General features: G+C 37.5%; 1 protein-coding gene across 3 annotated transcripts in view; it reads right to left on the reverse strand.

Moving 5' to 3' along the window:
• Window positions 1-14,994, reverse strand: part of LOC117973476 (EGF-like repeat and discoidin I-like domain-containing protein 3) — a 172,113-nt gene that overhangs the window by 90,897 nt on the left and 66,222 nt on the right. For all 3 annotated transcript variants that reach the window (XM_059033745.1, XM_059033703.1, XM_059033796.1), the window contains one exon: window positions 7,810-7,923. In XM_059033745.1, the coding sequence (XP_058889728.1) occupies window positions 7,810-7,923 (114 nt within the window). The remainder of the gene's footprint in view (window positions 1-7,809; window positions 7,924-14,994) is intronic.

A 14,994-nucleotide genomic window follows, 5' to 3' on the forward strand; every position in this document is an offset into this window, starting at 1 on the left:
AAGGTGACAGCAGCCTTAGTTGGTTTTACATAAGACTCTGATTCAAAGATGTGTTTCTGTCAAATAAAGTGTGACTTGGTATTTTAAGCTATTTCAGAGCATTTCAGAATGTTTGATATGGTAATCTTATCTCAGTGAATAATTGAGAGGAACGGTAGTTCCTCATGCCAAGGTATCAGCGAGAACTGCCAGAGACTCTCAGCAAGGATAGTTTACGTGTTTTCAGGGTATTGGCGCAGCAAAAGTAAATCAGCCAAAAGCACCATTCCACTTTTAATTTGTAGTTCCCAACACTCTTAGGTGAAATGCAGGAAAAAAGTCAATACCTGTCATACAGTAAGAGAAATAAGTCACCAAAGGAAGGTAAAAATGTCCTTCTCCGTTTTCTTATGTTTTTTTGCAGATCTTTTATCAACAAGGAAATATACTAGGGTACACATTTATTGTGACGTCTATATGATTTATATTAAATAATCTCATATTATATAATGTCATCATTCTGAGATTCTGATCTTGATCTCTGAAAATTTTTGGTTTCATTTCAGTGTAACGCTCATTGTGATCCCTATTGATGCAAGGAAGTACGGTTTCCTCTCGATACTTGTTGATGAGAGTAACGCTATTTGTGGTCCCACTGGACAAAAATGAATGTCAATTTCTGAGAATTAGCTATGCTGAAGGATAGCCTATATATTTGGTAAAAGTAAAACATAAATAAATACCTTAATAAATATTAAAATAAATGACATTTATTTATTTCTTTATCTATCTTGATCTTTATTTATTTATTCTTCACTATCAGATATAAACACTGCCATGTAATACTGTATGAAATGAAAATAAATACGCAGCAGTTCTTGTTCAATTGTATATTAGTGAAGATTCTTGTACATAAAGGTCATCATTCTTTCAAATATTTTTACTTTCAAAGTAAGAAATATATTGTAACAACCTGGACAATTTCTTTGTTGCAGGATTTGTTGTCTGTTCAGTTTGTCTCGTTTGTAAGGGGAACGTGTCGCACCGTTCCTTAGTATGGAAAGGGGAAGTGAGTGAATGAGTGGGGAGAATGTGTGTTGCTGTTTTCGGGGGTTGCAGAGCATGGATGTGACTGATTGATGAGCCGGACAGTGGCGCGAAACAACGGGAGGTTATATAAGGGGGTGCATGAGCCTGAGGACTGGAGACAGTCCAACGCTGAACTTGAATGAGAAACTGTGGGTGCGACTGAGCGAGCGTGTGAGCTGTGACCAGAGAGAATATGCAGTGAAAGTGCCAAGACTAAAACATAGTTTTAGTCCACAACACACAAAAAAAATGCTTCAAACTGTTTAAGGATTAACAATAAAATCAATACAACTACCAGTTTTATCACAAAATCAAAGCAAAAGTGACTCGTTTGTTTTTATAACGTGTACATTGATAAATAAGAACGCTGGAAAAGGAGCAAAATATGAATATGCAAGACTCAAATGCACTAAATACTGTTAACACAAAAAAACAACAACAAAAAATAATAACACATACAAATACACTAAAAAACCCAGGGGACTTTTTCGACCTGAAAAAAGAAACAAGGACCAGGCGTCACAAATGGAGATTAGATAAAGGGGCATTCAGAACAGAAAATAGGAGGCACTTTTTTACACAAAGAATTGTGAGGGTCTGGAACCAACTCCCCAGTAATGTTGTTGAAGCTGACACTCTGGGATCCTTCAAGAAGCTGCTTGATGAGATTCTGGGATCAATAAGCTACTAATAACCAAACGAGCAAGATGGGCCGAATGGCCTCCTCTCGTTTGTAAACGTTCTTATGTTCATATGCTCTTAAAAGGCAACCCTGTTAATATCAGAAAACAAGTTTGTATTTTACTTATTTTCAGCATGCTCAAACAAGCTTCACAACTGGTTTTAAAATGAATAATGTTATAAAAAAACCTGATACGTGTACCTTTTAAAATATATTAAATTCAGTTTTCTTATCATTCATCCTGAGCCTCAGGGTCTCTTCATCGCTGTTGAAAAACAAATTGGTAAGTTCGCTGTACAGCCATGTGTGTGTGTGTATTGGCTGGAACATTCAGTATGACGCGCATCATATTATTAACCTGGCGTTTAAAAGAGACCCGGCATCTATTTACTGTATTTCCCAGCAGCCCCAGCGCTTATTAGAGACCTGGCGAGTACTGGAGACCGGCGATTATTTGAAGTTTTACGTTGTGTGTGTGTGTGTGTGTGTGTGTGTGTGTGTGTGTGTATGTGTGTGTGTGTATATATATATATATATATATATATATATATATATATATATATATAAAGGAAGGATTTGAACCCTAACTAGTCATACTTTCACTCCAACTACATAACCGCTACGCTACACAGATTCAGATTGTAACTCTTTCAACAGACTAGGCTACTATTTACATTTACCCTATCCAAACGGCAATACATTGCCTCAATATAGGTTGAACAATTTTGCTATTCCCGTAATGTGTGTGTGTGTGTTATAAAGTAAAAAAAAAGAAGTGATATCTGAAACAAAATCACATTGGAAATGTGAAAAAATGGCAAGTTATCAAAAGTGCCCGGCCATTTAAAATGGAGATATTAAAGTTTTTAATATCAAAAATCAAAAACACAAGATAAAAGTTAGAAGAAACAATTGGGGCAATCTTGGTCAGCACCAAGCAAATAAGCATGACTGTCAAAGCTTGTGTTTTTCAGGCACAATAAAAGCGGATCAAACTCAAGCCAAGTTAGTAGAAATCAAAAACATGCCAAGTTAGTAGAAACAATTGGGGCAACCCCCCACTGCATTTACAGTTGTGTCTATTTGCTTGGTGCTGGCCAAGGTTGCTCCAATTGTTTCTTCTAACTTAGCTTGTGTTTTTGATGCAAGTTAGAAGACACAACTGGGGCAACTTTGGCCCCCATAGGTTTTACAGTTGTGCCTATTTGCTTTGTGCTGTGCAAGGTTGCCCCAATGGTTTCCTGAAACTTGACCTGTGTTTTTGATATCTCCACTTTAAATGGCTGGGCACCTTTAATAGCTTGGCATTTTTTCACATTTCCACATTTTGCTTCAGATTTAATATTTCATTTTAATCTTCAGTGAGGAATGCAGTATTTGTACCTGTGATAAATATATGCTTATCAGGACATGAATCACGTTTCTTTTTATTTTATACTGAACAGAGCTCTGAAATATCCTGGATGTTGTAGATTGGCTGCCAAGTGCAGTTATGTGCAGTTTCCTGCCAGAAGCATCTGAATTCTTATGAGACAGCTGGGGGAGCGAATGGTCTGAAGGGTTGCATTTAGTCCCCAAACCAGATTAGCTACAAATGGTTTATGTAAACTTGCCTAAACACCACACATTTAATTATGACAGACTAAGGGTGTCTATGTATTGGTCCAGTACAGGAAATGTTGCAACAAGATTTTTTTCTGCCTGTTTTTGTTCAGCTGGGTGCATAGAATTACAGTATAATTAGTGTATCATAATTTAATTCCCTGATTCATTAAAATTGACCCCAAATAAGCCACTGTCGATTGTAATGAATCTAATCTGTTGTAGATTGTATTCAGAGCCAACAGATTTGTATTTGTTTTGTTCACATAACCTGCTGATTCACTGCCAAGCATTTCGTTTATAGCTAGAGACAGAAAGTACACAGCAAGCTCTAAAAAACACAGTGGTAATTTGTGCTGTAATCGGGGACCAGCTGGTGTGATTCAGGGCAATCCAAATACAGAACAGACAGAAGATCCTGTAAACAACACATTTCACTAACAGTCTTTGCATAACAGACACAGATGGATGTGACTTTTGCATTGGATCATTGTCTTATTTTACAAGGGATATTTTCCACTGCCCTGCACTGACTGTACCCCAGGTATTACAGATTAAAAATACATTTACTGTAATGAAGCTGTATGTACAGCTGGGATGCACCTGTACATTGTTATAATTTAAAATACTCCCCTCTTGTGTACATATCTCCTCCTCCACACATAGAACAGAGTAATAATTGGGTTGGAGGGAGTAGGGCATAAGTTGGAAGGTTAGGTGAAGGCATCTTTATTTCAAAGCCAGTAAAGGAACCATGAGTCTGCCTGGAACTAAAACAAATATTCTTTTGTTTACTTTCAATTGCTACTAATTCAATACATGATAACATTTACAATTATAAAAAAAAATACCTAACTTTTTTTGCATCTATTGGCTAATCCACCAGTATGCAATTAATTACACTTGACTGCATGCCTAGCCACTTGTATTTGCAAGAATATAGTTAAACAGTGCCTATATGACAGTTAGACGCATTCAGCTCAAAGGGTTTTTAAATAGATTTTTGTTTTAATATTGGTTGAAGTTTTGTTGAAAGTCCTTATAGCCAGACTTCAGTTTGCACTTGTGTAACTCTTAGACATGACTAAAGTGAAATGCCTTGTAAACACCATTTATGAATACGGCTCTAAAAAACAAGGTACAGTAGAACCTCAGAGTTGCAAACACCTTGGGAATGGAGGTTGTTCGTAAGTCTGAAATGACCGTAACTCTGAAAATGAGTTTTCAAGATTTCCATTACACGAGAGTAGATGTTAAAACTTCATGCTGATTTGAACTCGGCTCTCGCCAAGATAAGCACCAACTAAGACGTAGCTTTACAGTAAACTAATGTGATCCATATGTGTCTCCCTCCATTTACGTTTCCTTCCATATGATGATGTAGATATCCTTCTGTCTGGTGTTAATGGCTGAAGTGTAATGCTGGCTCCAGGGATCAGCTTATTTTGCCTCCCTGGCGCATCAGCACACACAACGGCAGCGATGCTGGCTCCGGGGATCAACCACAGTGCGGCCTCCCCAGCGCATCAGCATGACAACCGTCTGGATTGAGCTAAGTAGGGTACATCTCTGGGGTCTTCAAGTGGGCACCTTCCATCCTCAGTGTTTCGTCGACTAGCCCCTCAAGAGGGCTCAACGGTGATTCTGGCGTCCCAGCATCACCCCCCTCCGTCCCCCACTCAACTCAGCCCAGCTTACTTACCTGTACATCAGCTTTTCTTTCTTTCTATTGTGCTTGAGATCCCCAGCCAGAATCTTTCCTTCTCAACCACAGCCAGTTGCTGCTCCTCTCTGCTGCTTCAGATAAGTTCTTCACTGTGCGACGCAACTCTTGGCCACTGAATCCGACGTCTCTGAGAAACCGGGTTGTAGAGTGTGCCACAAATCCTCGACAACCCACCTCCACTGGGTAAATAAATGGTTTATTAAACCTTCAATGGTTTAATAAATGTGTACACCTGCTATCTACAACCCCAATCTGGATAATGATACAAAGGCTACATTGAAGTTACCATTGAAATTGGAACTGTAGCAAAAACATCCATGAAAACATGGGTTAACGTAGCGCTTGTTTTTATTTTATTTTAAACAAAATGCATTCCTGCAGCTTGCTCAGACATTCAGCCTCCTTTGGCTTGAAAAACAAACTGTGCTTTGTTTAAAACAAATTGCTCCTCGTAAAATTGTCCGTACTTTCTTTGAAATCTGCCTCCCCTTTCTGGATACATTTGTTGGTACAGTAATTGTGCCTTCTCTGTGATTAGCACGCCGCTTATAGGAGCTCCTATCTGGTTGCATTGCACACATGGGTGAGTGACTGTGTACTTCTGGTTAAAAGGGGGGGTGTTCAGTAGACCGGTCAGTTCGTAAGTTTGGTGTTCGTAACTCTGAGATTCTACTGTACTTCCAAAGCCTTGGTTATCCTTTCAATTTTGATGACTGTCCACGACTTTAAAACGCTTGTGCTCAGTGCTCTGGCTAACCTCCTGTTGATTGGATACTGCTAACTGGTTGATTACATTTTACTGATTGAACAATGCATGTTGATTTCTCGCTGCAACATATTTTGTTACTATTATATTTACAGTCTGACATCCACGCAAGCAGTCTCACAGGGACAAAGATGCTTCAGTATATTCTTGTTTAACCAAATCTTTAGCTTGTGCTATTCATGCAGTGAGGAAACACTGAGAGAATGTTAGTCTCTAGTGTTTGTATCTCATCAGAAGCAAAAATATTCAGAATAAATGAATACATTAATAAATAAATAAACAAATAAATAAAAACCCTGGAGACAGTCAGTAGCTAGGAAATGCTGCACCATCATCTCACACAGTATCAATGTATGATTTATACTTCAAACTAGGCATACATTCTTTCTTTTCTTTTTTTATGAACATGCACAATATCAAACACAGGATCTAACTCTAAAACCTCTGACAACTGCTATGATTAATGAATTATTACTCTGGGCCAAAACAAAAACTAATTGGTTTTAAAAAAAATCACTGTTTAGGTAAGTGGATCACATGCATGTATATGCCATTCTCTTGACAGAAATATGAAATTGCTTTTATTGTTATTAACTTAACAGTTGCAGTTAAATGACTAGACAAGATGTTAACATTATGGAATGCTGAGAATATTGTACATATTTGTTCACACTGTCAATAAATATCGCTGCTCTTTATGACTTGTGTTACTTCCCTTTTCTTTAGCACTCTTCAATTTAACTTCAACTTGGAGGACACACAAATAACAAAATGATATAAAGTAGTGTGCAAATGTCTGCAAACATCGAAAGATTTGTCATTTATATCCTTTATGTACCTACCTGCATCAAAACACCTGGGTGTGAGAATTTCAATTTCCTTTCAGTAATCAGTAATATAGAATGTGTGAACATTTTACCATTTGTGACGGTGTTCATTTTGACAATGTACATCACTGGAAAATGGGACTACGTGTCTTCACAGAACAGAGAAGAAACATGGGTCATACAAGCACCTCTGTATTTTATAAACCTGTTTTTATGAATGCCATTATGTATCTGTGAAAAACTGAACACCCTAAGACATGCTTACTGGTCAAGAGTGATGCCTGTTGTTGTACAATAAAAATGTATTTGCTTCTTAGCACAATATCAATGGTCTTGTATATATTTCAGTATAGTCTGCAGCTGTAACCAAGGGATATGACCTTAGAAAATCGCACAGAATACTGTTCACAAAATCAGGTTTCAGAGTTCCTCCATATCCCTGAGACAGCTGCCTGGATCTGAAGGAACAATAGGAGATGACAGATGCTGCACACCAAACAGAGCCACTTTGTGGTACTTGATGTGTAAATCCATTTGTTAACATCTTGTTTGCCCGTATTGGTCAAGCCATGAGTTGTGTTTGTGACAGATTTCTTTTGAGACAATAACAAGGATTTACTCATTTTTTTATTTGTGCTGTTGAGCATTCTCATGCCTTTTGGGTATGATTCTTTTTAAAATACAGGTTAAAAAAGGTTTAAAAAATATCCCAAGGGCACCTTGAGCTTTAAAACAAGAGCAATAGCAAATTATGAAAAAATGTTACAAAAAAAGCAACTACTCAGAACAATAATTAGATTGCTCCTTGGTGAAAGTTACTTAGGTCCTGCAACTCTAGGTTTATACCTATCTGAAAATGTGCCTTTGCCTTTGCACCAATGGGCCCTAATATTTTTCATTTTTATAGATTCATGTAATACTTATCATCACTGTATTTCCTGCTCACATCTGTCATGTGATCATCCTGTTGTGGCCTACTGCCTGGCATCTCTCCTGCTTCATTACTGTCCTTAATACAGCATACACCCCTGTAACAAGTACTGAAGTAGTATAGGGACCGGGTGTCACATTGCTAGTTACAGGGTACCAGTAATGTATTTACACTGCATAGATTCAAAATCCAGACTTTGACACTTACTGTACTGACAGTTCCTTCCCATGAATTCCCCAGGGCATTCGCAAGAGTAGTTGGCAACCATATCTGTACAAATCCCACCATTTTTGCAGGGGTCCTTTTCACATTCATTGACATCTGAAAGGCAAGCATGAGCAAATTATTTCAGTGCTGACAGATCTTTTTGGGATCTATTTTAACAAGACTTCAAGTCATGTCAGGTCCTTGGGTAAGTATTAAAGTAGTCTACTTATTAAAATGCTGGATTTTATTGTGATCCTGCCTGTACTGGAATCAGATACACACCTATTGGATATAAGGTGTGCATGTGTGTCTGTGTGTGTGTGCTTTAATTGGGCCACGTTGCAATGTCATACAATCATATTAACCATTTTTATATATTAATACAACTTTTCAAGTTCCACCCAACCAAAACACTCAAAGGTTTCTAGACTTAATTGCCTTCTTATGCATACGAACTACCAGTCATTTGTTGCAAGTTTTAGAAACATATGTTCAGTCAGGAAACTCATGGGATAGATGATTTATTAAACAGACTGGACAACACTGCTACATTATACATATTTTACACTACATTCTTTAGCCTCGTCTTTCGAGGTACCCCTGCCCATACATTAGCTTGTAGATAAGTGGAGAGGCTGGCCATAGGGAAGCCATGGGCAGGGGGGCAGGACATCTACCCTTCCCCAGTTAGATAAAGCCAAAAAGTAGATGGACGCTGGGGAGGAGGAGTCAAACTCTGGTCCAAAGCAGGGATGTAATGGATTGAGGTAAGATATACATCCTTTCCTTGCTGATCAATTGTGCACATTGTTTATCGAAGGACAAAAAGGATACTTATGATTTAATTGACGTTTTGATCTGGTATTGGAAGTGCCTAAAAGACGTGATTTAATCTAAGGTTAAAGTGGGTTCGTCGCCAGAACCACTGCTTTGCTTAATAACATAAGAATATTTATTTATTTATTTATTTATTTTTAAAAAAAATTAGTAGTCGCCAATTGTTTTTATAGTTTTCTCCTCAATTTCAAATAGCCAATTATTTTTAGGCTCAGCTCACCTCTACCACCCCCGCGCTGACTCGGGAGCGGTGAAGACGAACACACCCTGTCCTCCGAAGCATGTACCAAGGACACCCTGGGCTACCTAAGCCCCCCTCACCCCACCGCTGGGCGGTGCTCAGCCAACTGTGCGCCGCCCCCTGGGAGCTCCCGTCCATGGTCAGCAGTGGAATAGCCTGCACTCGAACCGGCGACGTCCAGGCTATAGGGCGCATCCTGCACTCCACGTGGAGAGCCTTTACCTGATGAGCCACTTGGGAGCCCCTTAACATAAGAATATTTATAAATGAGAAGAGACCATTCGGCCCTACAATACTCATCCAGTTTCTTGTAGCTATCTGAAAACTTTGTCAAGTCAGATTTTAAATAATCCTGATACTTCAGTATCAACAGCATGGCTAGGTAATCTATTTTATACCCCCACCAATCTCTGTCCTACCTTCTGTCCTAAATCGTTCTCCACTTTATGTCCTGTGTCTTTTGGTACTGGTTTCTGTACTGTACTTAAAGTAATGGTAAGGGTTAACTTTGTCAACTCTTTTTAAGATTTTAAAGACGTCAATCAAGACCCTACTCATTCTTTTTTTGTCCGAGGCTAAATACTGTAGATTCAGTTCCCTCATGGAGAAGAGAGGTGAAGGCACTGATTACAGTCACGCACTGTGCTGACAGCCACCCTTATTAACAGTGGCTTTCTAATGGAGTATCATTAATTCAAGCAAAAAAGTGAATTCAATGGGTCTCAGTTTGATTTCAGAGCAAGATTACTCTGATAATAAGTGGGGTTAACCGTTGCTATTGACATGTAATTAACTGTTGCTATTCACATATAATTAACTGTTGCTATTCACATATAATCAACTATATGCATACCTTTTGAGGTAATAGAGAGTAAAGTATACAATGCAAATGTTAAATTAGTGATTAAGGTCTTCTATGTGAAAAACCCTGGTTACTTGCAAGATTACAAATTGTAACAACTGAAGAAAATGTCAATTTGTTTAACACAATTCAATAAGCACACAATTTAAATCAATATGTATTAACCCTTTGAGCAGCGAGTTCTAAAATGCACTGCTGGTCCTACGGGAGTGAGCTGTTGTTTTTTTGTCTACTGCATGCGCTTGATTATTACGAGTACAGCTTACAAGCAAGCTGAAAGCTAGAAGTTTGTATGTATGTGTCACATGGCTGGCTGAGTGGTGCCGTCAGATCCAGGAAATGAATACACAGACTAGACAGTGGTGATGAGCGGCAGCGCTCAGTGTTTAATAAACAAATAAATAAAAAGTTTGAACAAAACAGAAGACAGGACACGGCACTTGAGGCCAAAATAAATAGAAAAACAAAACGGACTAACACTTAACAAATGGTGCACGGACAGACACACAAACACGGTGAGTAGGAATAAACAAACAAGTATCGTGCCTCTTGCATGCAATAGCAATTGTTGATAGTTCACTTTACTTTCCTCCTCTCTCTCCCGTTCTCTACTCACCGAACACCCAACCCCGAGAGAATGAAATGTGCATCTATATATACTGTTGTGCCGGGATTCAATTACTAATTAATTATTCACTTGAATCCCAGCACGTGAATTAATTATGTGCAACCTCGTGCTCGCATATTAATTACTTTAAATGCACGTGAAGTGATGTGCAATCCTCGTGCTTAAATACAACTATACATTTTAAATAACTTGTGTTGCACACACCCATTTATATCCCGTGCAGACAACTACAATACACCAACATTAACACACCACACGCAACATACAACATAGAAATGCACACAGGGGCAGGGCACATTGCCACAGTAGGTAATGAATAATGACGAAATACAGACAAATCATTTTTACCGTAAATAAATAAAACAAATAAATATAATGTTTTATTTTGTCATAGGGAAAGGTTTTGACAAAAAAATAACAGGTAGACAATAAACAACGGGGTGGAACAGCCAGAACAACACGTCCTAACAACAACAAAAAAAAGGCTGAACTAGAGGGAGAGAGCGAGCGAGAGAGTCCCGGTAAACAGGTTGTGGGGGCGGAGGGAGTGAGAGTGTCTAATGCTGATGGTAAATATTCTTCACTTAAGTCTTCACTGAGACACTCTGACATCTGATTCAGTGGAAGAATTGTATGTTTTTGAATTTAAATTGGAATCTGAATTCAGTATTATTTCTAATACTTCTTTCTCAATGAGCAATTTTCGCCAGTTTACAGACATCGCTGTCTTTTTTGTAATGATTTATTGTATGTAATTTAGTCAATATCTAGCAGAGGGCACAAGAGACCAATAAAAGGTTTTACAGAAACCTAGTGTTACAATATCTTATTATCAGAAGTTCTGTAGGCTCAGTAATTCAAGTTTAAAGTTGCAGAATGTACCGGTACGTTCGTACTCCCTGGGGACCAGAGAGCAGTGAATGTACCGGTACGTTCGTACTACTCAAAGGGTTGAAGATAGGCTGCCTTTTATTAAGACTGTAGTTTTATATTGTAATTAAAATTATGCTCACTATGTTGTGTGTACGGCTTATAAAATCTACCTTCTTAGAAAGTAAATGTTACTTTGCATTTAAACACATCAGACTTTACTGAAGAGGTGCTTGTGATCCTGCAATAGTGATGGACTACAATAATGCACACCTTAGAAGCTGGGATACATATTTCTTTAAAGGAATTTAATTTTTTTCAAATACAATTTAATTCAATCTCTTTTACTAAGGTGAACCACAACGTCAATATAATATAGGCTACAATGGAAAAATTTCAGAAACAGAATGTGTCATGAATATAATGTTCAATTCATATTCATTCAAGAGAAAGAGAGTAATAAGAGAGTACTGGGTAGATGCGTGTTAGTTCATGCATCATATTATTTGAATCACAGACTTTTATTAAAATGATGGGTTTTTTTTCTAGGATCTTCTCTCTGAGGTGTCAGTCTAATTTTCCAAAGCTTTCTGGAGATAACAAATCTACAACATATAGTCTATCCATAAGCACATGCACATGACTTGACTGTTTTTATTTCATGCCTGAATACATTCCTTTGATCATAAAGTATTCACCTCAATCCTTTTAATCCTGATACACCAGCAGTGGTAGTTAGGAGTTTGTTTTTATATATTTCTTTCTCACATCCTCTTGCTATAATTATACAGCTTTATAATACTGTACATAGCCTGGAGATAAGCAACAAGGCAGGGTGAACCTATATTCTGCCCTGCAAAGCTGAGCATGCAATCCTTTATTTTATGCAGAGGGATCTTGCGAAGTTCAATCATATGACATACATTTTATATGGTAGAGGGGATTGCAAAACTGACTTCAATAGCAACAGCTATTTTTCAGGGGTGAGTTGCAATACTTCTTAGCTACTCTGCTGGAAATTGCACCTATGCATGTTCAAAAGCCTTCTCTGAAGTAATGATAACCAAATACAATAGTACTTAATAATGATTAAATTGTGAATATTGTGTTTAGTTTAGAATTTCAGACATGTCTGAAAAATACCACAACAGATTTCTTACTAGTTCACTCCAGAAATAATAAGCTGCCTAGCTACAATTGACACACCTACCATAAATATTTCTGAATATCTACTAACAAAATGCTTGTTAATATCATACGATTACTAAGGGATGCTGTAAGTGCTTATTGATTAAATGTGAACATCCAACTGTTTAGTATAAGAAATGCATGTAACAAGTTATCAGGGCTCAGAAACACCATCTACTGAGGCCCGGTATAAACTGCATGTATTGCATTTGATTTGCTTTTATTCCTATTTATATTTGATATATTTTTGATTGACTTTATCTGAAGAAGACTGATTGATTATTTTTAAGAAGAACACAAACCTATCTTACACCCTGAACTAGATCCTCAATTATAAGTTTCCATGAGGAGATTCATAAATCTTACTGTGCTTTTAATAAGACTGCAAATGGTCATTAGGCCAACACTGTTTTTTCTGAATTATGTCTTTATTAGGTTACTTACTGCAATGCTAACAAAAATGTACATTAACAAAACTCTTTCAGATTCATTGACCATAATCAATACACTGAGCCTCAAAACAAATATTTTCTTCCCATAGTCAGGAAACTGTTTGTAATTTATAAGTTCCCAGTACCTAGATGAGGTTAATTAGAAAATGTTTTTATTAACATTATTAACACTAGAACCGCCATGGCAGCCATTCTTGAAAACTGACAATCAAAAATGAAAACAATAAGAATTGGCCAGTGGTCAGAGAAAAAAAACACTGGCCACTGGCCAATTCTTATTGTTTTCATTTTTGATTGTCAGTTTAATTATCTATATCTACCCCATCACAGGGTAAAATTTCATTGTAGCATTTTTGCACAAGAAGTAATACATGCGAGGGTCTAGCTTGGGTGTTGTAAACACCTATTTATTGATTGCTGTGATAATATCCCCAGGGGAAAGGTCAGGACAGGGTTGTATACACAATTTGTTATTAAAAACGGCCGACTGGGTTATTTACTACTATACAGTATAACATATTATATTTTATATATTATATAGCAAGTACAATGCTGGGAAAGAAAGTATTTGAAACCTATATTTAACAGCTAAAATTGGAGAATTACTTTTCTTAGATCGAGTTCCTTAGATCATCTGCTTAGCAATGTGGTGTAATTTGGAACAGTGCGATCCACCTAGTCATTCTGCCGTTGGATTTCAATGAATGCAAGATTGCAAAATGACATCCGGTAAGACCAACAAAAATGAAACAAAGTTATTTGATGCTAGATAGCTCAAGGCTTGTAATATACATAGGAGACACACACTGTATGTTTCTGGAGCACTGTAGTTATTATACACACTCCCTTAGCATTCAATCTAGATCTGAATTCAGAGGATTACTCTCTTTAGATCAAGCTCTGCATCTAGTTAGTTTGCCCAGTCACTCTGTTTACCAAAGCTCAGTCTCTGGAGTGGTTCGTTTTGTGGCTGTATAGTCCTGCATTTATGCAGTTCTAACCATTACATCTGAAAAAAAGTGTTACAGCCTAATGATAGCAAAGAAAACAGTTTCCTGTTGTGAGGTTTATAGAGCCACAGTCAGCATTTATGTTACAGAATATGGGTTACAACAGTTGGACATGTACAAACTTGCAACCTCTAGACCTTTTTCCTACTCTGGATGATGGGGATTTTAAGCATATGTTCTTCAGTCACAGGGTCAGAACTCCCAATAAGCAGAGTGCACCTCTGGTTAATAAGGACTTTGCAAAGCATTATCTGCAATCTGAAAATGTAATTATACCATTACATTTTCCACTACCTGTAACTACCCTATTCCTTCGAATTTAAGACGCCCTCGAATTTAAGACACAGCCCAAATTTACCACCCTCAATTTGAGGAAAAAATAAAACATCAAATAAATATGCATTTTGGAGGGACGGCCTGATCTAGACAGGGTCTTGGTGGTGCCAGACACCTTCCACTTCTTAATAATCGTGCTCCAAGGGATATTCAAGGCCTTTGGTATTTTTTATACCCATCCCCTGATCTGTGCCTTTCAACAACTTTGTCCCGGAGTCCTTATGAAAAGCACCTTGGTGCTCATGGTTGAGTCTTTGCTTTGAAATGCACTACCCAGCAGAGGGAACCTACAGAAACTGCTGAATTTATCCTGAAATCATGTAAATCACTACAATTTAACACAGGTGGAGGCCACTTAACTTGGTGTGTGATTTTGAAGGTGATTGGTTACACCTGAGCTAATTTAGGATTGCTATTACAAGTAGGGTGGACACTTATCCAACCAAGCTATTTCAGTTTTTATTTTTAATTAATTTCTACAAATTTCTAGAATATTTTTTTCACTTGGAAGTTGTGGGGTAGGATGTGTAGATAAATGAAAAAAAAACTATTTTAATGCATTTTAATTCCAGGCTATAAGGCAACAAAAGGTGAACATTTTGAAAGGGGATGTAGACTTTCTATAGGCACTGTATGTAACACCTCCACAAAAGTATTGTGAAACGTGAGTGTTTTGTTTGTTTTTGTTTGTCATTAATAATACTGTTTGTAATTATTTGGACGGGTAACACGATCCGTAGCTGACGCCAAAAGCCAGCATT

This window comes from Acipenser ruthenus, chromosome 1 (genome assembly GCF_902713425.1).
Source record: "Acipenser ruthenus chromosome 1, fAciRut3.2 maternal haplotype, whole genome shotgun sequence".
Lineage (NCBI taxonomy): Eukaryota > Metazoa > Chordata > Actinopteri > Acipenseriformes > Acipenseridae > Acipenser > Acipenser ruthenus.